The sequence below is a fragment of the Fonsecaea multimorphosa genome, assembly GCF_000836435.1.
Source record: "Fonsecaea multimorphosa CBS 102226 unplaced genomic scaffold supercont1.4, whole genome shotgun sequence".
Lineage (NCBI taxonomy): Eukaryota > Fungi > Ascomycota > Eurotiomycetes > Chaetothyriales > Herpotrichiellaceae > Fonsecaea > Fonsecaea multimorphosa.
This window is the reverse complement of record NW_015971638.1, coordinates 385,873-412,646: the sequence shown is the minus strand read 5'-3', so window position 1 is coordinate 412,646 and position 26,774 is coordinate 385,873. Positions and strand designations below refer to the sequence as shown.

At 53.5% G+C, this 26,774-nt stretch overlaps 8 protein-coding genes across 8 annotated transcripts; 3 read left to right on the top strand and 5 right to left on the bottom strand.

The window, feature by feature from the left end:
- Nucleotides 1-46: 46 nt before the first annotated feature.
- On the top strand, nucleotides 47-2,305 carry Z520_02789 (uncharacterized protein; the record flags this gene model as incomplete). The annotated part of the gene is made up of 1 exon (XM_016773302.1): nucleotides 47-2,305. The coding sequence occupies one exon, from the start codon at nucleotides 47-49 to the stop codon at nucleotides 2,303-2,305; it is 2,259 nt and encodes a 752-aa protein (XP_016635359.1).
- Nucleotides 2,306-3,205: 900 nt separating this feature from the next.
- Nucleotides 3,206-6,142, bottom strand: Z520_02788 (uncharacterized protein; the record flags this gene model as incomplete). The annotated part of the gene is made up of 1 exon (XM_016773301.1): nucleotides 3,206-6,142. The coding sequence occupies one exon, from the start codon at nucleotides 6,140-6,142 to the stop codon at nucleotides 3,206-3,208; it is 2,937 nt and encodes a 978-aa protein (XP_016635358.1).
- A 1,817-nt stretch (nucleotides 6,143-7,959) lies between these two features.
- Z520_02787 (uncharacterized protein) lies at nucleotides 7,960-9,119 on the bottom strand (the record flags this gene model as incomplete). Its single annotated transcript, XM_016773300.1, has 2 exons — nucleotides 7,960-8,985; nucleotides 9,045-9,119. The coding sequence occupies 2 exons, from the start codon at nucleotides 9,117-9,119 to the stop codon at nucleotides 7,960-7,962; spliced, it is 1,101 nt and encodes a 366-aa protein (XP_016635357.1).
- Nucleotides 9,120-10,298: 1,179 nt separating this feature from the next.
- Nucleotides 10,299-12,536, bottom strand: Z520_02786 (uncharacterized protein; the record flags this gene model as incomplete). The annotated part of the gene is made up of 1 exon (XM_016773299.1): nucleotides 10,299-12,536. One exon carries the CDS (start codon nucleotides 12,534-12,536, stop codon nucleotides 10,299-10,301), a length of 2,238 nt encoding a protein of 745 aa, XP_016635356.1.
- Nucleotides 12,537-13,500: 964 nt separating this feature from the next.
- Z520_02785 (uncharacterized protein) lies at nucleotides 13,501-14,847 on the top strand (the record flags this gene model as incomplete). Its single annotated transcript, XM_016773298.1, has 1 exon — nucleotides 13,501-14,847. One exon carries the CDS (start codon nucleotides 13,501-13,503, stop codon nucleotides 14,845-14,847), a length of 1,347 nt encoding a protein of 448 aa, XP_016635355.1.
- Nucleotides 14,848-15,966: 1,119 nt separating this feature from the next.
- Z520_02784 (uncharacterized protein) lies at nucleotides 15,967-17,757 on the top strand (the record flags this gene model as incomplete). Its single annotated transcript, XM_016773297.1, has 1 exon — nucleotides 15,967-17,757. One exon carries the CDS (start codon nucleotides 15,967-15,969, stop codon nucleotides 17,755-17,757), a length of 1,791 nt encoding a protein of 596 aa, XP_016635354.1.
- A 1,102-nt stretch (nucleotides 17,758-18,859) lies between these two features.
- Nucleotides 18,860-20,542, bottom strand: Z520_02783 (uncharacterized protein; the record flags this gene model as incomplete). The annotated part of the gene is made up of 2 exons (XM_016773296.1): nucleotides 18,860-20,339; nucleotides 20,397-20,542. The coding sequence occupies 2 exons, from the start codon at nucleotides 20,540-20,542 to the stop codon at nucleotides 18,860-18,862; spliced, it is 1,626 nt and encodes a 541-aa protein (XP_016635353.1).
- Nucleotides 20,543-23,290: 2,748 nt separating this feature from the next.
- Nucleotides 23,291-26,656, bottom strand: Z520_02782 (uncharacterized protein; the record flags this gene model as incomplete). The annotated part of the gene is made up of 1 exon (XM_016773295.1): nucleotides 23,291-26,656. One exon carries the CDS (start codon nucleotides 26,654-26,656, stop codon nucleotides 23,291-23,293), a length of 3,366 nt encoding a protein of 1,121 aa, XP_016635352.1.
- Nucleotides 26,657-26,774: the final 118 nt, after the last annotated feature.

Sequence of the window (26,774 nt, the reverse complement as noted above, 5' to 3'; positions counted from 1 at the left end):
AGGATGCAGCTCTCCCAAACAACCATAACAGAACCATGCGACGGACATGCGAAGGTCATACGTCTGCCTCTTCCGGCAATCTCTGAAACGTGGCCACCTCAATCTCATTCAAATTCGAAATGGGACCTTCTACAAGGAACATCCGTCCGCCGATCGCCATGACTCTTCTTCCAATCCAGCCCTGTTCCCACACCTGACGTTTGAGCTGCCTGCAACGGTCTACGGCAAGGGCCACTCAGGCGAAAGGAAAGATGAACACTGGGCTGTCATCAGCGCATCTGACGGCGCAACGTTTCTCGAGATCCTGAGGGGTTCCCACATTTGTTTGCCGCCCAATGCGAGGTCCTACCCTTACTTAGCCTCCAGCTACATCGACGACCGGAAGGACCACCGTCTTCGTGTCCCTTCCCGCGCGATCCAGTATGTGGGCTTCAACAGCACGAAAGGGCAACCGGCTGGCGGATCCGGAGGAGTAAGAGGCGCATACCTGAGTGCTCGCTACGAGAGTCGACGCGAGGAAACAGATTGGACGGTCCTGCAATATCTCAAAGGCGACACAGAACTCAATCCTGGACAGAGAGCACCAGACGGCGGCGTGGACAGCCGCCTCCTTGACAAGGTTCTCTCCGACTTACGGTTGGAGAAGTTGACAAACATGCCGGTGAGCAACCTCAGCAATGGCCAGACAAGACGGGCCAGGATTGCCAAGGCATTGCTCGGCAGACCGCTACTTCTCTTGCTCGACGAGCCCTTCATGGGTCTTGATCCTCCGACGCTGGTGAATTTGTCGCCGATGTTGAAGAAGCTGGCATATCAGTCGAGCCCACTTCTCATGCTCGGACTACGCCCCCAAGATCCGATACCAGATTGGATAACCCATCTGGTTGTGCTTGGCCATAACCATACCGTGGCATTGATGGGTGAGAAGTCAAAAGTATTGTCCGATATGCGCAGGTGGGTGAATGTGGTTTCCGCCTCGAATATCTCCCCTGCAGACCAAAAAGTGGTCGACCAAATCACAAGGGGATATGGCCTTCCGCTGGCTGGCGTCTCGGGCGATGTTTTGAGTGAGAAAGGTATATCAAGACATCCAGAAACACTTGAAGAGTCCACTCCTGCGCTGGAAGCCCTCGAGGAAGATGACAACTCTCTCAGGGACGGACTTGAGACAGAGAAGAATGACCGACAAGATCTCAGCAAGCTACTTAGACGTGCCTCCGCCGCTGCTCCCACGTCACCCTCGACACCTGCCTCAGAATCCACAGTAGCCTCCCAAGAGCAAGGGGAGTCCTCGCCATCCTTACTCGGCGACAGGGACAGGCAACTCGGCGATCCACTCATCGAACTCGCGTCCATTGTCGTTCAATACGGCTCCAAAACCGTCCTCGGCCACCCTCCCCCACAACCTGGTCATAGCACTCCGGGTCTAAACATGACAATCTACCAAGGCACGCGTCTCGCGCTCCTTGGGCCCAACGGCTCCGGAAAAACCACACTTCTGTCGCTCCTGACTTCCGACCACCCGCAGTCCTACTCCCTGCCGATAAAGTTCTTTGGTCGCTCGAGACTCCCCGATCCCGAGCGGGAGATTCCGGGGCTGAGTCTGTGGGAAATCCAGAGTCGAATAGGGCATTCGTCCCCTGAAATCCACCAGTTCTTCCCAAAACACCTGACGGTCAGGAGAGTGCTGGAGAGTGCATGGGCGGAGACCTACGCGGGGAAACCGAACCTCAGCGCGGAACGCAGTGACATGGTGAATCGATTTCTCAGCTGGTGGGAGCCAGAGCTACGACAAGATTATACCATCGATGCCTCTGCCTCTGGGACTAATGACTCCGGATCGTCCGATCTCAGCTGGGCGAGCGACAAGCAAAGCCACGCGTTCGGTATCTTGCCGTTTTCCGCACAGCGACTTCTCCTCTTACTTCGCGCTCTCATCAAGCAGCCGGATATTATCATCCTCGACGAAGCCTTCTCAGGTCTGTCCGCGGACACAAGGGACAAGGCCATGTCGTGGCTTGAATTCGGAGAGCACAAGACACCGCGAAACACAGAAGCACTAAGCCCATCAGACGCACAAGAAGGAAAGAATGTCCCGTTGTTGTTCCCGGGTCTCACGCCCTCGCAAGCCCTCGTCGTGGTAAGCCACGTCAAGGAAGAAATCCCCGACTGCGTGGACGAATGGCTCCGTCTTCCGGGCGAGGAGGAAGTCGTCGAGAGCAGTAGGGGCGTCGAAGGCGGTCGCACACAAGAGAGGGGGTGGATCAAATCCCAGGACGGATGGATGAGGGTTTGGGGCCTATGAAAAGAGTCCCGTATACACCATGTACGGAATATAATGTGTACTACGTACGGTACGGGTACGCATTTGCTTGGGATGAAATTAAGAAAATCCGGCGGATAATGCTTCTGTACCGTAAGGCCCCCATGAGCCATGAACCATGCGATAGACAAAAAGAAGGCGGGGGAGGCAGGCAAAGAAAGGAAATATTTTGACTTATGTACTCTATTTTGCGTACATAGCTACATACCTAACAGTACCATACGTACATGATCCCTCGCTTCTCGACCCCCAGAACTCTCTCGGGATCCCGGCTGTGTCACTTGACAAATGCGTTTTGCTTGTCGTTGGAAACATGGTTTTAACAGCAAGCAGATAGCGCCTACCAGTAAGAAAGGAGAGAGAGAGGAGCAGAGGGATCTAGGTTCGACGAGGTTTAGTTCACATTGATGTCGTTCGGACATGTAATGTGATATTGACAATATTGTGTGGTAATCCGCTAACAAACAATGACGAGCGGCGAGGAGCACCAAAGGTGGCCAAGAACCACCGAGTCGGAATGTCCATAGCCATGAGGGTCCTTTTGGTCGAAAGGGTTTCTTGTTCTTACACGGAAGGCAAGCCTGAACGGGACGTCCTGTCCCAAAGAAGGGGAATATGTATATATATAGAATGTATTATATAGATTTCAAGGATTTGGATACAAGTCAGTAGTCAGGTTGATATCTCAAGTGTCGTCACGGGTCGTTGATACATGGCTAAACAAGAAACAACTTTTTTCTTGAATCCATCCTGCTGTAAGTCGCTTACGAACAAAAGACAAAGATCAAAAGGGGACCAAGATCCACCCCTGGATATTCCCAGAGCCGCGACCAAATCTTGCGCTGGTGCCATTATCGACAGAGCAGAAAATACCCTGCGGCTTCATTCGTCCGTCTCCATTACCGACCGGTCTCGTCTGCTACTCGACCGATCGGGGATCATATGATATGGAATACTAAACGCCGAGTTGCCGCTTGCCTGACTTCGTTGACTGGCCTGGCGCCGCAAGATCCGTTCTTTCATTTCAGCAGCACTAGTGGGATCCTGGTGTGGATATGCGTGCTGCTGGGTCGGAGTCGGCGCCTGTTGCGTCTCAGCGTCCTCAGTCACTGGTGGTCGAATGACTGACTGGCGAGGAGAGGACACGGGTATTGGGAAATTTGACAGAGAAATCTCGCCTGGGCTAGGCGGCTGGTGTTGCAAAAGGTGATGGATAGGATGGCCATTGAGGTGGAGAGGAGGTGGCAGGTGTAGAGGCCGCTTTGGACTCTCTAAATCATTGATGATGGACGGACCAGGCCCGTTGAGTTCGGATTCCACTCTTTGCTTTCCTTTCCTGTGAAGCGCCTCGGATTTGGCGGCACTACGGGTTGATCTCTTTCTCCGAGCTTTTCCACCCTCCTTCTCGTGCGGCACCGTCGTCAAATGATGATAAGAGGTCTCCAATCTACCACCCTCAAGCCGTCTGTCAGCCTCGCCCATCGCATCTGTCGGGGTGAGTGAGTGTCTGACCTGTGAGAAGATGGAAGACGGCGCAGCTGGTTTCCCATCGCTGAAGGAATAGGCATGTTTGGAGGGGCTAGATCTAGTCGATGCCGAGTCCGGCGCAGGGGTTGGCTGGGTGAGAAAAGCCTCATTCAAACTATGCTGAAGTCGAATGAGAGCTGCGCGAGCCTCGGCTTGCTTTTGCGCATATTCTCTCTCGTCAAACGTCGACTGGTACCCGAAAGCGTTGTGAAGTCGCTCCTGGGGAATTTCGCTGTCAATATACAGGCTACTGCCTTTCGGCATTGTCTCCGTCACAAGCTCTCCTGGCGGCTTTGCGTGACCATTGCTCTTGACTTCTACTTCTTCGGGAACACTTGTCAGCATTGATCTGCCAGGAGTGCTTGCAAATTCCCTAGTGCTCACGCTGGAAGGACGAACCGGATCACCCAGCCCAGTCGAACTTAGACCGTCTGAAGCCATGTGAATGTATGGACGACGTGGCGGTGATGTATCGAGGTCATGGTCAGGTTCGAACGGTGCCGTTGCCGGCGATTCTTGTACTACAGGTTCGACGGCCTTTCCAGTCTGGCCTACAGGGATAGCTCCGTCGCCGATTTCTTTGCCGGACTGCAATGCTTGTTCCTCAACCTCATTGACATTGAATCCCGAAGGATGATTAAGACTGTGTTCATCTTGCTGCACAACCTGCTTGGCGCGTAACGCATCCCTGGTGTCGTTCTGTTGGTCTTGCAGTTCGGCCAATCCAGGGCTGATCTGAGTTTGCCCTGTTTGGTCAGAGGTAATCGGCGCTTCCAAAACAACACTTGCTCGAGGCGATGCGGATGCGATAGTGGTAATGGGTGAGAAACTGATGGCAAAATGAGGACGAGGAGGATCTTCTGACCTGGGCAGTTCTGAAGGAGGCTCCAACTGTGGTTGGTGGGATGGTGGAGTGGGAACAGCGGCTGCTTGTTCGATCCCAATGGGCGAATGGGTTTTTATTTGGGCCGGACTTATATCAGTCTTCGCATCTTCAGTGGTCGGCCCAGATATGGCTGCTCCTTGGACTTTCCGCGCCGTATCGACCTTGGCATGTTCCAGGATAGGAGAAGAGCTGTAGTTTGACGGAGGATACCCTTCAGAGAAAACCTCTGAATCGTTACCGGTCAAATCCATGATTGTTCGATTCGGCAGCGTGATTGTTCGCTTCACAGAAGACGCGTTGCTTAAGTTTGAGGGCGACCGCACTGAATGAGTGTAGGCTTGGGAATCCGTCGAGTGGTCGGGAGATGTCACAACTCCCGGCCGGTGCATTTGGTATGATTCATTGGGCTTTACTTGTGTCACTTCCGAGGCTGAGAGTTGATAATTGCTGAGAGCGCCATTCGGAAACACAGGAGGATGGAAGTCTGCCGGACCTCCCCCTGGGTGGCTGCTAATAGGTTCGTGAGAACTGCTCGCCAGTGTTGTCGTTGGGCTAGCAAGTGTTTGCGTCTGACGTGGGTCCTCGATACTATGTCTTGAAGCCGGCAATTCGTGTAACTGCCCCTGAGAATCCCAAGATCGATTACTCTGTTGTCGAGAATGTGACCCAATCGAACTATTCACATTTTGAGTACGCCTGGAAAAAGGGCGCTCCCCAAACTTTTGAGGCGACTGCGGGTAGCTGCTCACAGGGCTAGATATCCCTCTAGTCGGACCAGTCGATTGGCTGCCATGAAACCCATTTTGACGGACCGACGGAGAGCTATCAACACTACCGCTTCCAGGGAGACTAGGAAATGCATTCCTGGCAGCGACTTCTTCTTGGAATTTGGAAGGCACATACTGGTGGGTACCTTCGAGAGCGACTCGAGCCAAATCCAGGTTCCGTTCAGCCACGTCCTCGTTGTAACCAGGTCTCGGGTTTGGGCTGTTGGAGCTCGAGAGGGAAAAAATGTCCACATAGCGAGGGGTTTTGGGTCGGACCTGTTCTTTCGGGTATCTGTCTGCAGGGTAGTGATATTCTTGGTCTGCTCTGGCAACGGCATCAGCCGCGAGATTGACCGCATTCATTAAACTGCCGCTTCCATCTGTGCCAGGTCGTGACCAAGAGGTTGAGGGTCGGGCGGCAGCTCCAGCCAGTGCTGACGGGACTCTGTTGCTGCCACTCGACTTGTATTGAGCGTCTGTCGAGGCAATCCGGGTGTGGTTTGACGGGGAGCTTGTAGCGACCGATCGGAGCGCCTGCTCAGTGCTCTGGCTCTTCCTCAGAATTCCGATTCCATCTTGTCTCCCATCGGTCCCTTTACTCTTCCGTCGGGTCCATAGCTTTTTCAGACCGCTCTCCATGATGATATCAGAGGATCATTCCGACAGGCGCCGCAGCAGATTTGTTTCCTGCTCATGTAGAGCTCACGGGTAGATCCCTGGTGTTCTCCACCACACATATTAGGAAACCGGCGCAATGAGGACGGGTGCCGAGCCTGGGACCAAATAATGGAAGCAGACTTTTTGAAAGGCGCAGGAATGAAGGAACAATGATCAACGGATACGAGGGCCACGGTCCGAATTGCCGGGGAAAGCAAGGACAACAGCTGGTGTCCGCAGGCACTCACGGCCACCTTCTCACCAGCTGCTCGATATTATATTGTCATGACTCTTCAATCCAACAGCAGACTGGGGAGTTTGAAATAGATGGATTGATGCTGCCAGGGTGCTTTGGTCACAACTTGATCGAGACGACAGGAGATCGCGGGTATGCACAAAGTTTATAATGTCATCACAGGTAAGTCGCAGGACTGCACCCAGATTGCAACGGATGCCACCGATAGGGTCCCGATGGGTGGAAAGGTGCGGGATGGCAATGGGTGGGTTGGCAGTGGTTGACAGTGGTTGACAGTGGTTGGCAGCTTGCACAAACGGAGACGACGGGGAGCTGGCATGCAGGCTGTCAGTTAATAATATTTTCCTGCTCCTATTAGGTGCTCACCAAAGCCATCTCCACCCGCAGCCCTGAGCCAGCGGGACCAGTGTGCCCGTGAGCCCCCCCAGCCGTTAAAAGCTCTGATCTCGCGCATGGCATTTACCCATTGATGCCCTAAGGTCGTAAGGTGGACCGGGCGCCTGTTTGGAGCCTCTCACCTGGGATGATCAGCCGCCACAAAATGTCCTGCTTCTTGGATGCAGTGGGCAGGAGCTGCAGATGGCTGGATTCCCGTTCACTAGAAGCGAAGCGAACCATCAGATCGACGCCGACCAAGACTGCTTTTTTCGCTTCCTGCGCCCTCAGTTTGTCCGAACCTTTGCCTTTTCCGGGATCTTCCATCTCGAAGGAGCCCTTCCAGGCGTACCACCTCGGCGCTTCCAGACCTGACAAAGAGGAGGGAGAACATTTAATAGGGTCTTTTCCTGGGGATATTGGGGGAGTGGCAACACTTTCTTGTCGAGGGGTTGGTCCGGAGAAGCGGTTACAGCTAATAACGTACATCCACCTGCCAAAGAGGCACTGCTGCTAGCCACCAAGAAGAAGGGGACACCCTGTGGGTTGCCCTGAAATGTCCGAGCGCTGGCAGGGTCTGGAGCAAGAGCCTTCGGCGCTGCCTGAGTGACTGACACATTGACACACTGACTCAACCACTCAGTTGACTTACCGCCTCCTTGAATCTGCGCTCATTAACGGGGTTCATAGGCTCATAGCGAGTCACAGACCTGCTCGACAAGATTTCTACAGAGAGCATGCTGCTCATCCCCTTCTCCAACGGCACCAACGGAATAGCGGAGGTCATGAGGAATGGATCTGGTGCTGGTGGCGCGAATACGCGAGAAACTGATTGTCTTTCAGGTCTCAGATACCCATGCACGCTATCTAAATGACACGGGAGCTCATTGCTTTGCTCGACCAAGCTCCTTCCCGAGCTTGGTTGGTCAGAGCGCAACGGAATGAGCATACCGTGCAGCAATCCTGCTTTTTGACAGAGATATCTGTGTCAAGGTTGCTTTTCCTTCAACTCGGACATGGGCTGGCGACTGACAGCATAGCAGCAAGACCGCGCGTCGGCACTTCTCGATGTATTCCTGTTAGTGTCCGGACGCGAAGTTCCCAGCTAGCTTCCCAGCTAGCTTCCCAGCCGCTGTTGCGGTCCCCTTTTCCTGTGCCGCCAGTTTCCTCAATCACGAGCTCCAAATGCCTTATCGTAATCCGTCAAGGTGAATCGATATCGAATCTTGTTGTTTGCGACGCGGGACACCGCATCTGCGCAACCTTTCTCCGAGATAGGCACGGTCTCAACCATGGGGAAAAGCTTCTTTTCGGCTGCTAGCTTCAACATGGCCAGGGCCTCTGGTCTGTTGCCGATATGGCTTGCACCGATGGAGCTGCCGTTGCTCATAAACATCTGCGCTTTCAGCGGTGGAAGGGGCTCGTCCGGCAGACCAACTTGATGGAATGTGGCATTGACCTTGCAAAGCGACAAATATTCGCTCACGTCGAAAGTGTGGGTCATGTCGGCGGTATTGAGCACGAAGTCAAAGGCAAAGGCGTATTTGTCTGCCCACCCCTTCTCGGTGTTGGTCACAAACTCCTTTGCGCCCAGCTTGAGAGCATCATCCTTTTTGCTCGGGGAGTGCGAGATGACGGTAACCTCAGCGCCCAGCGCGTTCGCCCACATGACTCCAAAGTGGCCCAAGCCCCCCAAGCCGACAATTGCCACCTTCTTGCCCGGCCCGACTCCCGCCCTCACGAGTGGACTCCAAGTCGTCAATCCCGCACAGAGCATGGGAGCCGCGAGGTGTGAGGGAATAGCATCGGGAATGGGAAAGACGAAGTATTCGTGGGCGCGGATGTGAGACGAGTACCCTCCCTGGGAGATGGTTTCGTCTGGATCGACCTCTTTGGGGTAAGGGGCACCATACGTGTCGACCATGTGTGGGCAATAGTTCTCATTGTCACTCTTGCACTGGGGACATTTGAGGCATGCCCAGATTTGAGCCCCGACGCCCACACGGTCTCCAACCTTTACTGTCTTTACGGCATCTCCGACTTTGACTGCGTGACCAACGACCTCATGGCCCACACAGATGGGCAGCGGTGCTTCGCCCCAACCGCCGTTGATGGTATGGACGTCCGAGCCGCAGACGCCACAGCACTCGATCTTGATATCAATGTCGTGGTCGCCAAACTTCTTGGGTTTGAACTGCGGCGCGAGTCAGCTTGATTCCTGGCGGGTTGGTGGGCCAGGTAAGGTCTAGCTACCTCTTGTTTATGAAACTCGGTCCATTTCTTCTGGTCCTGGATCATAAACCCTTCAAAGGTATCGGGATAGCCCATGGTTGCAGAGGGGTGTTTGGTGAGGAGTTCAACTCGAGAAGGTAAGTACTTTGAGAGTGTCAGAAGGATTGCGCGCGCAGTAGGGAAGATGGAACACGGAGCAAGCAAGAAAGGGATGGACAGAGGGGTAAAAGGATTTCCTCTCTCTTTTTCTCTCTCTTACTTTTTTTCCCTGACCCCAAAAAGTTCTGAATTTATCCAGACGCAAACAAGGGAAAATACGCGCGGGGCACAATTGTCATTGGAACGTGGGTAAATAGGCTATGAATCAATGATGCAACGCAGCAACAGAGACGAGCAGTTTTCCCAACAACCTGGCAAGCTATTCCACAATCGTGACGTTATCGGCAAGACCATGACATTACCACTCGAGTATGCCTACAAGGTACCTACCTATCCGCGAGGAACAGCTTTCTCATTGGATTCTCGAGGTTCGGGAGGGTGCATGGAACGCACATTACGAGCTGTACTATGGAGTCCGGAGGCGTAGCAAGGAAATGCTCCGGCGAATCATCCCCTCATTGAGGTCCTGCTCTCTTCGGCGCCCCAAGCCGGCCAATCCACCGAGCGTGGCCGACGAGACAAACAACACAGCAGAGGAGTGTGTTTCTTCTGTACGAGGTACTCGGGATCTCTCTGCTGCCATCCATCTCCCGTTCCTGTTCAACCTCTCCCTTCTGTCCCTCCCGCGTTTACAATGGGGAAGAAATAGAGGAGGACGGAAAGGGCTGCGAGTCTAAGGGCAAAAATTGCCACCACCATTGGAGAACCATGGCCGACCCTTTCCCCCACGCTGATACTCCCCCACTCCCCCCAACTCTCCTCTAGGCCTCAGTACTGCCCTTGCTGCGTACCTAGGTACCTACCTAGGTATTGTTACTGCCGTTATGTATTATCACTCGGATACGAAGAGAAACCTCCTGCTACTGCGCTTCGGGCTTGGATACCCCGAACCTGGTCGTCTTTACCGTGCTCTTTTGTCGAGATGATGATAGACACAACTGATGGATATTCCTGGAACTATCTCCAGCAGAAATCCATCCTGGATATGCCACCAACCGAACAAATATTCGGACCATATATTGTCAACTACAGCCTGAATCTGACTGGCCCCGCCATAAAATCACCTCATCTCACAGAACATACGAGGATCATCGCCAGAAAACCCCCCAGAAACGATCAATCGTCGTCGTCGTCACCCTCCGCATAATTTACAGTCTTCCTCTTCGCCTTCCTTCCGCTCAAAGTCCGTGTTGGTGCTCGCCGGTCGACTTTGACAGGCAGACTGACCTCCTCCTCCGCATCAGTAAGGTCCGGCATCTCGAGGTCTTGCTCTTGCTCCTCCTCCTGCTCTTCGCCGTCGAGAGAAGAGTCTTGATCGCTCGTACTCGGCGTCAACACAGTACTTTTCTTCTTCTTCACACCGGCGGCACCCGACCGAGGCGCCCGGACCGGTTTCTGCTGCTTCTTCGTCTTCGCCACCTCATACACGCTCTTTGATTTTGCAGGTTTGTTGGGCTTTGCTCCATGAGGCGTAGTTGCATCCATGTCGGCGGGCGCCTCAGACAGAGTTGACTTGGCCGCGGACACGGGCGTCCCTGCCTCTGCGGACGCTTCCCTTGCAGCCTGCCATGCAGCTTTCTCCGCCCGTCTCAGTGCCGCTCGCTCGGCTGTCGTCTTTGCCTTTGCCGGATCTCGAGGCTTGACCTCTCGTTTCTTTGGACGCAACCATTCTTCCATGCCCGGAGGCCAGTACACTCGCCCATCAGGACCACCCATGCTGATCTCGGGTTCTGGGACCAGAGGCGGCGGTTGAGCTTCCCCGTCATCATCACCGTCGTCGTCCTCGTTTTCATTTTCGACCAATTCTCCCTCGTCGTCCTTTTTCGCCCGCTTCTTTCTGGGAGTTTTCTTCTTCTTCGGAGGTTTCCATGGCTTGTTCTCGTCATTCCGTGCATACGGTATGATGTCATTGAAGCTGTCGAACCCAGGCAATTTGAATGTACGCATGAGTTCGAACACGGCTTGTTCTTTGTCCTTGGCTTCGATCATTAGATCCATGTCTGGCGGACAGGGTGGCAGTGTTGCAGGTCGCGGATTATGCTTCCGCCGCTGTCGGGCAGTAATCGCCGACGGCACGGGCTCTGAGTAGTGCATTTTCTGCGTGATGCCCTTTCTTGTCCATGTGGCTGTGATCCTGCCATAGAGGTCCATGATGTCCTGTGTACCTTCACGGACCTTGTCTGCATCAAAGACAATATTGTGGTGATGGAAATCGAGAACAAGTGGAATATTGAGCTCTTCACACACAGGCAGCAGATCATGGACGCTGTAACTGACATCGTCATTCTCAAGAACTAGACGGTCCTTGACCCCTTGTGGCAGCTTGACATAGTTCTCTTTGAATCGAGCGATAGTGGCAGCCTTATCGCCAAAGACGCCACCCATGTGCAAGATCATAACGGCGTCTCGGTTCAGCTGTGGCGGCAACCTCAAAAGGTCGAGCATCTCGCAGTGGTAGTCCAGATCGCGGAGTGAGGCTTGTATAACCTCCTTTCGTGGTGAGCCCAGTTGCGTGAATTGCCCCGGATGCGTTGTCAGGCGATGCCCGAGTTCTGCAGCCACACGACCCGCTTCTGCAAGCACTTCTGAGGCGAAGGGCGCAAGCTTGTACCCGTACACATCATGGCTGGCAAATGGAAACATCTCAGACGACAGCCGGAGAAACTTGATGCCGTATCGGTCGTTCCAGCGCAACATCTTGACAATATCCCGCGCATTGGCGAGACCCAGTGCTTCGACATACCCCTGGCCCCGAGCTATGTCGGCCGGCTGATCCTTATCTGGACGATTTTTGGTGGCATGTTCTGGGAGGTTGGGGTCCTTCAGTGGATGGCGGTGCTCGAGTATCGAAGCGATGCGGCACGTTCGTGATGAGAAGACTGGTGGGTTTGCAGCGCGGAGGTAGGTATTGAGACAGGCATAACCTAAGCGGCCCTTCCAGGGCAGTGGGAGATAGGAGCTGTTAACTGGAGGCGGCCGGGACAAGGCTTCCTTCAGTTCTTCGGGGTTGGCTTCCTCGTCTCCATCAGCTTCAGGATCTTCTCTGTCTAGCCCGTCCCTTCCTTTAGAGGCAGCTTTTGCAGGAAGCGTCGCAGCATCGTCACCCACAGCCTCTACCTTAATCTTTGCTTTCTTGCTTTTCGCCGTGTCCACTTCCGGCTTCTCTGCGTCTGGCGAAGCACGCAGAGCATTCGGCCCATCCCTGATCGTGTCATTTGTATCTGGGTTGGTGTCAATCGTGGCGGGGATGGCGGCGGAGGCTGTTCGGGAACTAGTCCGTCGAGTTGATGCAGGAGTCGGTATGGCAGAAGCCGCCAAAGTGGCATTATTGGCCGATCTCTTTCGTTTGGGCATCGTATGCAGCTGTGATGGCCGTGATCTTAGTGGCAAACCATAGAGGGCATGGGAGTAAACGCTCGAGGCAATACAGTCTGTGAGAACCAGTAGTCTATACTGAATACGTTTTTGAAGCGATCGGTGAGGATATGAAAGGCTAAACATGCGATGTATCTCTTGAGTCTATGCGCATGAGCCTGGCCATGAAGGAATGGGAAAAAACCATAATACCGAGTAGATATTTCCCCTTGCAAGTGGTGGCCACCGGCCAGCCAATCTCTGGTCACGACGTCATGACTTTTTTGGTGTCGTGAAAGCACAGCAGCGCCTCGTACACGCGACTTTCGAGATGGATTTTCACTCCCGCGTCGCTTCAGATCCATCGTGAACCGTCTCGATCGGGACAAACGGCAGGACTCCTTCTCCTTGAACCACCGCCAATGACTGAAGAGCATCTTATTGCAAAGCGGCACACTGCTAAAATCCATCGAAGCCATCTCAAAGGGTCTCGCCCGCTGCAGGGATCAATAAACGAGACAAGCTTGGGTGGAACAATTGGTGGTAGCGAGAGCTTCCCCATCCCAGTGGCAAAGAGCTTTTCTGATTTGTCCTGCGCCAAACAGTACTACCGAGCGAGGGGAGTAAGTGCCAGTGAGTTCCAATGCTCTCCGCCACCAAATCAAGGACCCTCTCGCCTTTATCGGCCCAAAGGCCAACTGGGGAACTACTCCTCCTCCTCATCCTCCTGAAATGTCCAGAACATCTCTAGCCGTGGCAGAGAGTCAGCAACGATTAATGTCTCCCCTCTTTCATCTGGCATTTATCCTTTAGATCAAACCCGGCCGGCTGCTTCCACGATCTGTGATGGCTGTCTAAAACTTGCTTGATCACCTGTGTGCTTGTCGTGGTTGTCCGCGTTGGAAGATACGAACGACTCCGCATTTCTGACTGCCGATATCTCGGCGCACGACACATCGTCACAATGCCAGTCATTTCCCGTTTTCGCAGAAAGCTTTCGCGAACCAAGTCGGCACCTGGTCCGGTTGATATCTTGGATGAAAATCACGATGCATTGCAACCATGGCCCAGCAAGGCGTTGTCCCTAACACCTTCCGACGAGCAGCTCGTTTCCAAACTGGCTTTTACCCCGGAAACCATAATCATCGAGCGAGCGCCTCGCCAACAGACACCGTCGGTAGGAACTAGATGGTCCGAGCGGACAGTTTTTAACAATGTCGAGTCGGGCTTCTTATCACTGCCCACAGAGCTTTTGATGTTCCTCCAGCCATATTTGAGCCCCAGTAGCGAGGTCGCCCTCCGTCATACTTGCTCGAGGTTCTTCCACCTTTACACCACACCATCATTTGTCTTGAAAGGAAAGGAGCTGTTTGATTTTCTCTGCATGACTGAACGAGATCAGGACCCCACTCAACTGGATAAGCTGGTGTGCGGCAAGTGTCAGACCCTTCATCTTCGGTCTACCTTTCCTACGTCAGAGATCAAACAGGAACCTACCTTGCGAGATTGTAGACAGGTCTGGTTATGTCCGCATCGTCACCTTGGTTACCAGAAGACGATCCGCAGCATCAAGGCGGGGGTGGAAGCACCATTTCGAGTTGAAACACTAGAGCCCTGTTCGAGGTGCAGGAACTCTATTCGCAATAGGTCTGTCGCCGACCGACCGGAGAAAGGCACCTCGGTAATGGACCTGGAGAATCCGAAGGCCGAGTCTCTCTTGATTTCAAAAGTGGCCCTGCTTCAATCGCCATCTCCTCTGTATAACACGAGAACAAGCGGCGGTAGTGGCATGTACAAAGAAGTGTTCCAGGCCAAGGATGTATCCAGTGCTCTGCAAGGGATCGATTTCCGACTTTGCCCTCATTTGAAGCTCGGGGATCCCTACATCCTGAGCAAATTCTGCAGAGCATGCATTAATACCCAACGCCTCCCACCAGGAGTCAAAGGCCCACCTTGCATCAATGAGTCAAAGCGAGAGTTCGGAGACAGCCGGGCTGGTGCGAAGTGTAAGGGCACCTGCTTCACTCGAGGTTGTAAAACACAGTTCATGTTTCAAGCTCGCGAAAGTCTTTCGCCTGATGCCTCTGGCAGACGACAAGTCTGGCTCATTATTGCCGTCTATCGCTGGCTTGGTCCACTCCTGAGCGTCGGACGGGAGGCGACCTGGACGGACCACACCATCGACCATCAAGAACGGAAGGAGATGCGCGTAAAATGGGTCGAGTGGGAAAAGGCAAACCGATCTGGACGACAATGCATGCCGAATTGGAGCATCTGCCTTCTTCATCCGGAAGATTCGAATTTGCGCTGAGATGAGATGCTTGGAATATATAGCGAATTCGGCGCGACGAGTGGAGTCGTGAGGGCAACAGTGTGGAACCCTCTGCATTGGAGCACTGTGTATGTCAATCCAGTACTGTTCTTCGCGGTTGAGATCAACAAGGCGCACCATCTCATCATCAGAGGTTCAGGTCGACTGCGATGTGAAGCTTCACCACAAAACCCGCGAGGTTCACCACTGGAACCGCAGCACCAAAGGTACCGAGAAAATAGACAAACATCTTTCCTAGATGAACGGTACTTGGAGGGTGCAAGTCGAACTGAATAACAAAATATGAGCTGCATGCAGCGATCGGCATCACAACATATACGCGCACTCTGGACAACTTTGTTTCCCTGGTCGGGCGATTATTGACAATACGCATTCAGATCGACATCCCTTCGAGGAAATAGCCCAGATTGGCGCCTATAATCACAAAACCTAAAGTACAAATTGCTCGCATGCCCCGGGTTTCTTGAGTTTGGACGAGGCTCGAGCCGATCGTCGATAGGCTTTTTGTGGCTGTGCGATTGGCGACAACGTCGCCATGACAACGGCTGCGGGGGATTTTCGAGATCTCCCCCTACAAAACCCACTAGATGGAACCTGGAGCCTAGGGGAGAACTCCTTTGGCCTTTCCTGGGCCAGAAGAATGTCATGCTGGGGCAGGGGATCGACAACATTCTTGAGGGTGACTTTCCAGGCCGCGCTTGAGCCTCCTCTATTTTCGCCCTAGCCTGTCGCGCTTGCAAGCTGTATCCAGAGCAGCATGTCATCGAGCTTTGTCCGCCATCTCAAGAAATCGAAGCTGGGAGTGCGTTACTTGGGGCGGCTATATGGAGGCATATGTGGACAGGTTCGGAATATACATAAGCAGAGCGTTATGTCGCTCGCAGAATTATCTGTCCCTTGATCAAGCTTGATCGCTTCCCTTCAGACCACCACCCTTCACCTCCCTTTGCTACAAGCGACGATCCTATACGTGTGCTCATCCTGTTAACCATCCCCCTTGCATCGACACGGGCTCTTCGCCTAAGTCTTCTAACCCACCCTTCCTACCTTATTGACCCCCCGCTTTGCCAGTTCTCTGACAAAGCCCCCCCCCCCCCCATGTCTCGCTTTCTACACACCTCCCTTGCCCTCTCCTCCATTTTATGGCTGCCTCTCTGCACTCAAGCCCATATGCAGATGAGCTGGCCATACCCCCTGCGAAGCCCCCTTGATCCTGATGTCCCCACTGACGAAAAAGACTATGATATGACGTCCCCATTGTTTCCGGACGGTTCTAACTTTCCATGCAAGAACTACCAGAATGACACAGATGGGTATGTGACCAAAGCAACCTACTTAGCCGGCGGCACCTACGAGATGTGGATAAATGGGACGGTCGAACACGACGGAGGCTCTTGTCAACTATCGCTCTCTTACGACAACGGAGCTACGTTCAAAGTCATCAAGTCCATGATTGGCGGATGTCCCTTGACGCACAACTACAACTTCACGATTCCGACCTTTGCGCCTTCCTCGGATTCGGCGCTCCTTTCCTGGTCCTGGTTCAATATCGTCGGAGATCGCGAGATGTATCAAAATTGTGCGAGAGTCCAAATCGTGGGCGGACCGAGCGTGCGGCATCGACGAGGCTCTCCTTACAGACGCCAGGCTTCTCCGATGGATCAACTACCGAACATATTCGTGTGCAACGTTGGCAACGGCTGTCAGACCATCGAGCGGCAAGAAGTGGTGTTTCCAGATCCCGGTACCGATGTTGTCTATGGCCAGGATGCCATCGTCCCCGATCCAGGGCCGGGGTTTATTGGTGCTATACCCGCATCAGCGTTCACGAGTCAGAGTGTGCCTTACTCGACTACCACGACAACCTCTGATCCTGCATCCTCAACATCTGCTGTTGGAAGTACAACCGTGGATCCCGCAGCGGACCTATTCTTCACCACGACGACTGCCACCGCTGTGAACACGACCTCAACCTCGCTCCCACCTTTCCCTTTTCTCAACGGCACAACTTCTTCCGCCACTTTTGCTACGGGAACAGGGGACCTTAGTGCTGCTAACGTCACAGGAGGTGCGGTATTCAATATTGCTTCCACAACTACATCCACCGTTCTGAGCACGACAACCACAACCTCCCTCCCTCCCTTTCCATTGACGAACGGCTCGACCACTGCCGCCCTTGCTCTCTCAGGGACCGGGGCCATTTTTGCTAACCTTACAGACATTGTTGTATTTAATCTTGCTGACTCGACGACTTCCACGACTTCTTTGATGACGACCACGACTTCCACGACATTATTGACCACGATGACACCGACTACGACTTCGACGACATATGAAATCACGAACATCTTTGCGACCACAACGACGACCCGCCCGACCTCATCGTTTATCAGAAGGACAGGCACTTTTTCTACGTTCACAAGAACGAGCGTTACACGACCAACCACGTTTACGACTTTGATACGCTTCGACGACGACGACAGCACCACTACCACCTCCACCACCTCTACTACCAGTATCACCACCACCTCTATCACCAGCATCACCACCACCACCACCACCATCTCTCCCACCGTATCTCCCACCTCCCTCCCCCTCCCCTGCGTCCCCGGAACATTCACCTGCAACGACGCCTTGAGCTTCTCGCAATGCATCAGCACCGACAGTTCCACCACGACGTACGTGTACATGGGCTCCGTGGCTCTGGGGATGACGTGCGTCAACGGCCAAATCATCCGCGAGAACGACGGGCCGTGCACCCCCAACGGCGCACTCTCCTGCAACGGCGACAGGGCCTTCTACCTGTGTGACCAGGGCGGACTCATCGACATGGGCCCCGTCGCGCCGGGCACGATCTGTCAAGACGGTGGGATCGTCGCTGCGACATGATCCTCCTCGTCATCATCATCTTTCTCAGAAGGGGAAATATGCAATGGGGAGGTTGGATCACAAGTTAATAATAATAAGAGAGGCGTTTCAAAGAGGCGGGGACGGGGAATGGCGTTCTGGACTTCTAGGGATTGATACGATCTCGGTCTGAAAACCGGCTGAGGGTTTTCTGCCCCCCTCTCTCTACCAGGCGTTATCGGCTAGAGGATCATCGACTGGGGCGATTGAGGTAATAATAATATGGGACGGACAGGGCGTTGTGGGGAGGGATTTCACAGTGTCCAGCATACCACGAAACGGATCAACAGAACAGAAGGCCTCTATCCATATAGCTGCAGGCGGGCGTACGGGCAAGCAGACACGAACGCACTGCTAACGATAGAACGGTTAATGGCACACGATTGGAGGACAAAGATACAATGAATAAATTGACATAAAGGGAGCGGGAGGTCTTTGGTTTTTAAAATGCTCTCTCTGTTTTGTATTCATGGCTCTCACCTCTGACACGATACCGCCAGGGGACTAATGTAGAATTCTCCTCTATTCGCCCCTCTATTCTTCGGGGCTCGGCTGGACTTTTGTTGATCTCGCTGCAAAGGCTCGCTCTGATACTGTCTCCTCTCCTTTCTATGCTTTGGTTCCGAGCCTTGCCAATGCGGTCCACCTCGCCCTGTTCACCAAGCACACCGAATATGGAATCACAACTGCGCCAGAAAGCTTTTCACTAGACCAACGCGCTTGCTCATAACCATGCGACGTCAACATTGAGCACTGAATATCGAGCACAGAGCATAATGTACTCCAAGCTGGTAGAGGGCTATACACAATGGGTATCAACTGAAGGCATAGAAGGTAACAACAACAACGACAACGCATAGCCAACAAAGATCCAACTCGGTACCGGGCAAAAGTGCTGCTGACAGGGCCTTGTTCTGCGATCCAAGTTGACGCCGACTCCATGAATTGTGCTTTTGGTGTGTTATATTAGTGGATTATTGAGTACTGTAGTTCTCGTCGGACCGTGAGCCTCCATCCCGAAAACGCCCCTTGCTAACTGCATGTCGTCGTAAAATCAGCATGATTGGACAGTGGGCCGATTTTCTCATATCGGTGGAGCACCGCCTGAGCCGCTTTCTGTAGACGTGTCGCCTTCTACCGTCTTCTTCCAAGCTTCCGGTAAGCAAACACAGACAAGAGGAAAGGCCTTGATCTCGCCTGATGGAGTAGGGGATTCTTCGCGAGCTGCAGATCCGTTCGAGACACCACTGTCTCGTTGCACCTTATGCTTGCCGTCGTAGTCTTCTGCCCGCTCGTTGATACGCACTCCCGTCGCCCAGCCGTCATCCCAGATGCCGACCACTTTCAACATATCACCACGTTCCAATTCAAACTCATCTCCCGCTCGAGGTTGATATGCCCATAGCACAGAGACCTTATCTCCAGGATGTATATCGTCGTTAGAGTAATAGTCCTTGAAGAACGGCAATTGCTCTGATTGCCCACTTGCAACTCCTTCCGGGGAGGAGAAGTCACCCGGAGACGATCCATGTTGTGAGTCGCTGCCCGGTGAGCCATTAGCTTTCAAGGCGCCAACCGCACCCAGCGCCTTTTCGCGCGATTCTGGGCTGTCGCCATACGGGTCTGTATGTGATGTATAATTCCGTGGTCCAACTGTAGGTCCAACGCCTGGTTGATCATCCTGCAGTGCAGACATACGGGCGACCCGGCCGCCAGGTAAGACCTCATACCCCTGCTGCGACATGGGTTGGTTGTAGGACGCAGACACAACACCCTTCCTTTGAGGCGAAGGTTGGTTGAGAACACTGCCTGCTTTGCTATCGTTACGTCTGCGGCGAAGACACATGAAGCATAAGATGATCACGGCAAGCAGGAGGAGAAATCCCAGCACGGATCCGACAACGATTCCGGCGATCGCTCCGCCACTCAAACCACCGCCTCCGTGGCTAGCGGCAGCCGTTGGGCTCGAGGTTGGTGAAGACGTCGCACTGGTAGTAGAGGAGAAGAGATTGGAAATTGTGGAGAAGACAGGAAGCGTCACATCCTGGCATCGACCAGTCGCGTTGGAGGTCAAGCAGCACGAGTCTGTCCCATTGAGGGTGCTTGAGCGACAGAAGCTGCACAGGCCGGGGAGATTGTCACCGAACCCACAGTCGTCAGGTTCGTTTGACTCTCCTGTGATGCAACTGCCACTAATAGAATTTGCAGGCAAAGCACAGTTGGTGAAGTCGGCTCGAAGTTCATCTGCATAGTCGCTGTTGCGACCCGTGCATAGGTTGCTCGAGACAATTTGTTCCTCGCTCAGCGCCAAATCGGCACAAGAATCGGCGCACAGAGGTTGGGAATCGGCGGCGGATAGACCGCAGGGTGTCCTTGAATTTTGGACAATTCCATTGCAGAGGAAGCTGGTCGTGTACCGGGCATAATAGCTGGAGGTGTTTCCTAAATTGACGTTGTCACAACCAAAGATATTGACATATTTTGTCTGTACATATTGCTCATCCACATATTGACTTAATTGAGTGTCGAAGCTCTCGGTCGACGTCACGAAAGCAAGGAAGGGACTGTAATCGCGTTAGGGCTTCTCATCCGTGGGCTGAAGAACATCAAGTGTCACTCACTATAGGGCAACTAAAGTAGAATCTGTCGATATTGAAGAAGCGTTGAAAGCAGGGCAAGTCGTCGAACCAGCCAGTGATATGCAGCTCTGCGCAAACACCCCGGGGGCAAAAAGGGCCAATGCGCCCAAGGAACGAGGTTTCTTCATGCTCTTTGGGGAGATCGTCCGTCGACCGTAGGTGAGTGGATTGGTCAACGGAAGCTTCCCAATGCGAATATCCAAAATGTAACCACCTCTTTCAGACTCCAGCTCATGCTGAACTCCTCATTCTTCCCACAACCGCTCTGGCTGTCGTCCCAATGGGCTCCCCTCTGCCAGGCGACAAGACTCAGGGCTCGGCGAGGATGGTGGAAGCTGGAAGCGAGGCTGTCGAGCTTGGGCAGGCCGTGACAGATTCGAGTCACGAGTGGAGCGTTGGAAAAGGGACAAAGAGGTGAAACTGGAAGGTGTATATCTCAAACGTGTCGAATGGGCGGCAGAAGAGAAGGACAGCGAAACGAGCGACTGTTGGTCAGAGGACTGTCGAAAAAGCTCCGGATAAAGAGAGACGCTTGGAGCGGGATTGGAGGCAAAACAAAAGCAAGGTGAGAAGACGCAGATGGAGAGAGGGTGGAAGAGGTAAGAGATCGGAAGGAGATGGCAGCTCGTAGCCGTGATTGGGGGTTCGAGGGCTGCTGGGGCCCATGGCTTCTGCAAAGCCCGGCAGACGAGCGTCCCTGCCACAGCGTAAACACACACATGGGCACCTGCAACTGGTGCAACTGCGACCGGCTAACGGACAACGGTTGGGTTGTGCAGCGTGGCCGGGGCGATCGCTGACACCAAAGCGTTGTCGTTGATCGGCACACCGAGGACGACAAGCCGGGGCCACCAGAGCTGCTAGCCGGTGCAGGTAAAGCCTGCTGGCCGGGGCCCAGCCTATGGCGCCAGCCCATGCCTTAAGCTCTACAAGGCCCTTGTGGCTCCCGGCTAATCCAAGCACTTGCCCTGTTCCTCTCACTGTGCAATTTCGCGGGACTCGCTTCATCTCGACTGCTGCTCCTGCTCCCTCCCTGGGTGCGCTTCTATCTTTGAAACAAGAGCAATCTTCGCACTTCCTCAGAGTCTCGAGCAGGCACAATTGTTTTGAACAAGGTCGACTGCTATGAGGCGGAAAGCATTGTCTGTCTTGTCTCTTCTGCATGCTGTACCTACTTGGGCACCTCAACCCTTCCGTCTCTCCTCTTCTGCGCCTCCAGCCAGTACAGTGGCAAGCATCACGTCTGGCTTGCACCTCCAACCGAGATTCCGAAACCTTGCCCGACTTGCGGCAGACTGGGCAGTTCGTTTGAGGATGGTCTGAAGTCAAGATTCGATGGTGTTTGTGATGCAGTGGATTCCTTGGTGGAGGGGAAATTACATGGCGTTGCAGCCACTCCCGCCAGGCCTGAACTTATCAAACCCACACAACGTTGAACAAAGATGGTGCCAGTCCCGGCAGTTGGCTCCATGCAGCATCGCTGACCAGTCATCTCTCCAAGCTGGGGTTTGTGGCTTTCGCTTTGTTAGCAGTTTTCGAGCTCAGAACCATCCTCCTACCCAAAAAGATTCGTCCTCCTACTCGTGTACACCTACGAGTGCGAGTATGTACACCATACCTACAGCCAGTGAATGCTTCCTTTCTTCCACTATAAACCTTTCCCTCCCTCCAGGACCGAGCCCATGGCGTCAACGTCCCAGCCGACACGAACCTTCTCTGAACTCCGGGGGGATGATCTTTTTTGTCGGGCAGACCTTCAAGACTTCATTGGATATACGCCTCCAACCCTAATGCAACCGCATGCTGCAGGCTGATGTCACGGTGCAGATGCCTAGAGTTAACTGAAATGCAGGTACTTCAGACTTTGCAGCAAACCTAAGCAATACCAAGGTTGTACATCAATCCCGAAAAGAGAATAAACACGCCTCAACAGCCAGAATATCCCATCCCAATGCAGACTGACTTTCCGCGGTTTCGGATGTTCTGCGAAGCTACGAGGTAGAAGGTTTCAAGACAACCTTCGCAGACTTCGGCTCGCAAACGTGGTAAGTGGCCGATCAGCGCTTGCATTCCTAATCATGATGTGCATACCCAGAAGCACGGAATCCTGCGTCACTCTTCAAGACCCTCGTGGGACCAGTTGCCGCATTGGCTGGCTTTCCGGTTGCTCCAAGATGTCGATCGCCTGAGGGTGTTGAACTGCGCGTTGCATCGACACTATCAGATCTACCTCTGAGACATGTCCCAAGTCGCCTGAGCAGCTCTTTCAGATGTTGGTTCTAATGGAATGTGATCTTCAAGTTTGGAGTTTGCATTTTGGTGCTATCTATACAGAATGCCAATGCTCATTGCGCTGGGGTATCATGTCCACGCCGTTACCAAAAACATTTCCATCTTGCTCCATCATGCACTCCAATAAAGTCGGGACTGCATCAAGGCCTTCTTCCATACTAAGAGCCTTCCTATTCATACACGTTCTTCCAGGACTTTGAAGCCTTTGTTGACCAAAATATTCATACAAGAATCGCCCTAGCGTTGTGTACAGAAACCAATCCCAAATCGCTTTACAAGACATGGCAGAACCCAGCACTTGGAGAATCTGCACTTCTTTCCCCCCCTCAAACTATCCATCATTCCGTGATTCCGTAATCGCTTTTGAAAAAGGTCGTGGCAACGGCTGTCGTCGAGGTCTCGAGACAGGGGTATCATATCGTATCGTCGTGAAACGTTGTGGTTGTGGTGTTGGTAATAACATAGTGGTACATGAATCGCTTTGTGTTCCGTGTTGTTTCGTTCATATTGAAGGTCCCGTTGGCAATTATTAGTTTGATCGATTGCCTTGTGGGAGAATAGAGCGGCTGCTATCGAGAGCACGTTCAATTCTTCGTCGTAAACAATGCCTTCGTCTTCTGCCAGCCTTTCTTCCAAAGACCCTTTGTCTTTGCCGACGCACCCTTTAGCGCGCTGGTGACGCTTGCGTTGATGGCGGTGGATGATGAGGTCGCCTGCGTCTTTTGGGTTGGTGGTCGGCGCTTTTGAAGTCTTCTCCTATGCGTAGCGGCCAAGCTGGCATGTCGACAATCCATGCGTGTGCGCTGAAAAAATGGCAGGCAGGGCACAGGCTGAAGTACCTCGTCTTGTTTCTTTCTTGCGTATTCCTGGGCATCACTGTCATCCCCTCCTTGGTAGTTTCCCTCATGGCTTTCCGCCTCTGGAGAGGCTTCGGATGATGTCCATGAGAAGCGCGACACTTCGTTCGTGAGAGCGCATGGGTTTGAGGACGGCAACGGAGAGGTAGGGGACGGGGTGTTGTGAAGAGTCTCCTGCACTGGAAGACTAGGGTCGGCCGTGGCATTCGATGATGCTTCTCGAATCGGGGAAAGGGCAAATCGGGAACGGCGGCGTTCGCGTCGAGGGCGGAAGGTTGTTGAAGGGCCAATGGAAGCCGGCGATGGCTGTGGAGGCGGCACTGGCGCTGAGCTAGACACATGCTCTTCTTGCGCGGTGCTCTCTGGAGAGATATCACCGATCACACCAACGTTGAACTCGGCGTTGTGAGATTGTGCCACGTCGGGTTGTACTCTGTTGCCAATGATCTCCTCTTCAATAGCACCACCGTCGTCGACGAAAGTAAATATGGCACCACCTGAGATCGCATGGTCTTCGTCAACCTCGCTGCCATCGACCTCGTAGATAGCCGCGCATCTCTCTAGTGCAAGCGCGTCCAAATAGTTTTCGATGCAAACCCTTCGAAGAACGCATTGCCAGAAATATTCACCGTTCGATGTGGCATTGGCAAGGAGGCGATTCCAAGCCTGGAGGTATCGGACCATGGCGTTATTGAGTGGCACAGGCCTGCGATATAGGATAATTGCCATTGAAGGCGACGCCTGAGATCGATGCATGGCTGCACCACTGAGAGAGGCGTCCTCTGCAGCGTGTGCAACTTCTCCAACACCTGGAGAGACGTGTTCAGTCCTAGGGGTCGATCTGTTCAGAATCCTAGTTGGGGGTACAGCAGCACGTCGAAAAGATGCATTGCCAAAATCTGCAGGCAGCTGATCAAAGCGCACCGCGGGACTTCGAACAAGTCCGAGTTGTTGGCCAGGGAGCGTCATGGTGATAGCACCATTCGGGAATCGATGAACCGTTAGTCGAGGTCCACTTGGCAAAGGATCAGTTGGCGTGAGGGCGTCAACCGGAGGATCCCTCCTGGCATTGAGGCCGCGATAGCGAGGAGTCGGTGCAGGAATTCTGGGATTGTCGACAAATATAGGCGCGGCAGATTCTGGAGTTTCCACCAAGGTCGAAGTCCGTGACAGAGAAATCGAGTTGGCAAAGCTAGAAATGCGTCGAGGATCCCTTGGAGGAATCACGGGAGTGACAGGCACAAGTGATGCTGATGGCGTGGCAGCCGTTTGCATCGCGTCTTCGATAGCGTCGAGGCGAGTGTGAAGACTGCTGGCGTGCGTGTGGACGCTTGAGGCTGGAAGCTCTTCTTCAGCCTCCTCAACCCCTTCCGCACCAACGGCACTCTCTGCTCCATCACAGATGCTGGCACTCTCGTCGTCAGTGACGGCTTTTGACCCGCCATCTTCATTGTCAGACACTGGGAGAGATGTGTCCGGGGTCTCACTGAGGCTAACACTCGAAGCGCGGGAGTGCTCGACGGTTGTAGCTGCCGTTGAGGAGGACACGCGACGATCATCGTTGGCATGAGAGGTTTCCGTGCTCTCAACTTCTTCATCCACAGATGGCTTATTGCTGCCTCTCTGTGGATTTTCGTCCTCAATCATGGCCTCGGCAGAAGAGGAGGGTCCAGGTGCACCCACACACTCCTCTTGCCATTCCTCTTCGTCCTCATCTTCGTCATCCGCCCAACGAGCTGCTACATGCCGGTCTTCTGTCGCAGCAAGACGCCGCTTCCACTCTTCACGAGATAGCGAGCCTCCTGTTGTATATCGATCAGGAACGACAATCTCGCTTGATGGGCCAGCGGGTTCCTGCACTGGCTTCGCGATTGTGGTAGGTTGGCTGACCGTGGGGTAAGCTGAGTGACTTAGGGAGGATGATGTAGCCCTGGGGCGAGAAGTCAAGCTCGGTACCTCTTCGACATCTTCATGCGTAAAGCAAGAGAGACCAAGCTTAGACGGTTTCCGGCCTTGTGCGAGCCTGGCATTGAACGCAGTCTTGCGGGCTGCATCCTCCTTCTCCTTTTCATGCGTGGCAGCAGTGATGATGTCGACCCGATGGCCGAAGCCCTCCGTGATGCCGTTGATCACCATGAACTGTGTAGGGTCGGGATACCACGATGGATTGAGGGAATCGGCTATGACATGGTGTTCTTCAGGTCCATAGTAGTCATGGACCCACCAGCCATGCCGACTGTAGGTTTTCAGGCATTTTCCTATGCAAGCGTTCTCCAGTTCGGATCCACGAAGAGATTCCAGAATCTCCTTCTTGCCGTAGTAGAGGACAGGATCCAGCAGCTGCTGAGCACAATTCATGACAGTGCTCTTCCACAGCCCATCGGGAGTGGTGACATTGAGGTGCTTTGGGGTCGACTTCAAGATGGCGATTGTGGTCGCCGGAGCTGTATCCGACTTCGTGAGGACCGGTCGACCAAAAACGTTAAAGTGGTGGATACACTTTAAGCCCTGTAGATCCGCGAGGCGGAGCCACTGATAATCGGACTGGGGATCTGTGATCCTCCAGGTGTCGCCCTCCTCCTCCTCCTCCTCCTCCTCCTCCTCCTCCTCGATTTCTTTGTCTCCATCGTGCATGTACTGGACGAAGGATCGTCTCGACGACTCACGTGCCTCGCGAGTACCCTCTTCATATTTGGCTTTTATGAGTGGAAACCTCTCGAAATTCCGGAAGGCTGTGAAGACGGGGGGGATGTGGTCAAATCGATTCGAAGAGGTAGGAAAATGGAAACCCTGGACATGCAACTGTGATGCATGTGCTCCGTCTGCTGCCATCTCTTCCACTCTACGTTGGTGATAGAGTGCTTCAGCGTCGAAGTCGCACTGGACTTCGAAGACGTATGGGTTCCATCTGCAAGTACCTGGAAAGTAGACCCCAGCACCTGCGTTCAGTGGTCCTGATACCGGATGTTTGCGTGGTTCTGGAGTTGAGGGCATGCTATTTGCGTCGAGAGTGTTGGAGGTAGAGCCGGTCTTAGGATGTGTGCAGGCGTTGTCATTTCGCGCGCTTGGGACAAAGTCGGCATGGACATTCATTGTGGCTTCGATTCCACGGTCGCGTGCACCAGGCACGAACGTCCTTGCATGTATATTAAGGGCCGGTGATCTTGTTGGGTATACCAAGTTTTGCTCGTTAACATGAATATGGGGGGAG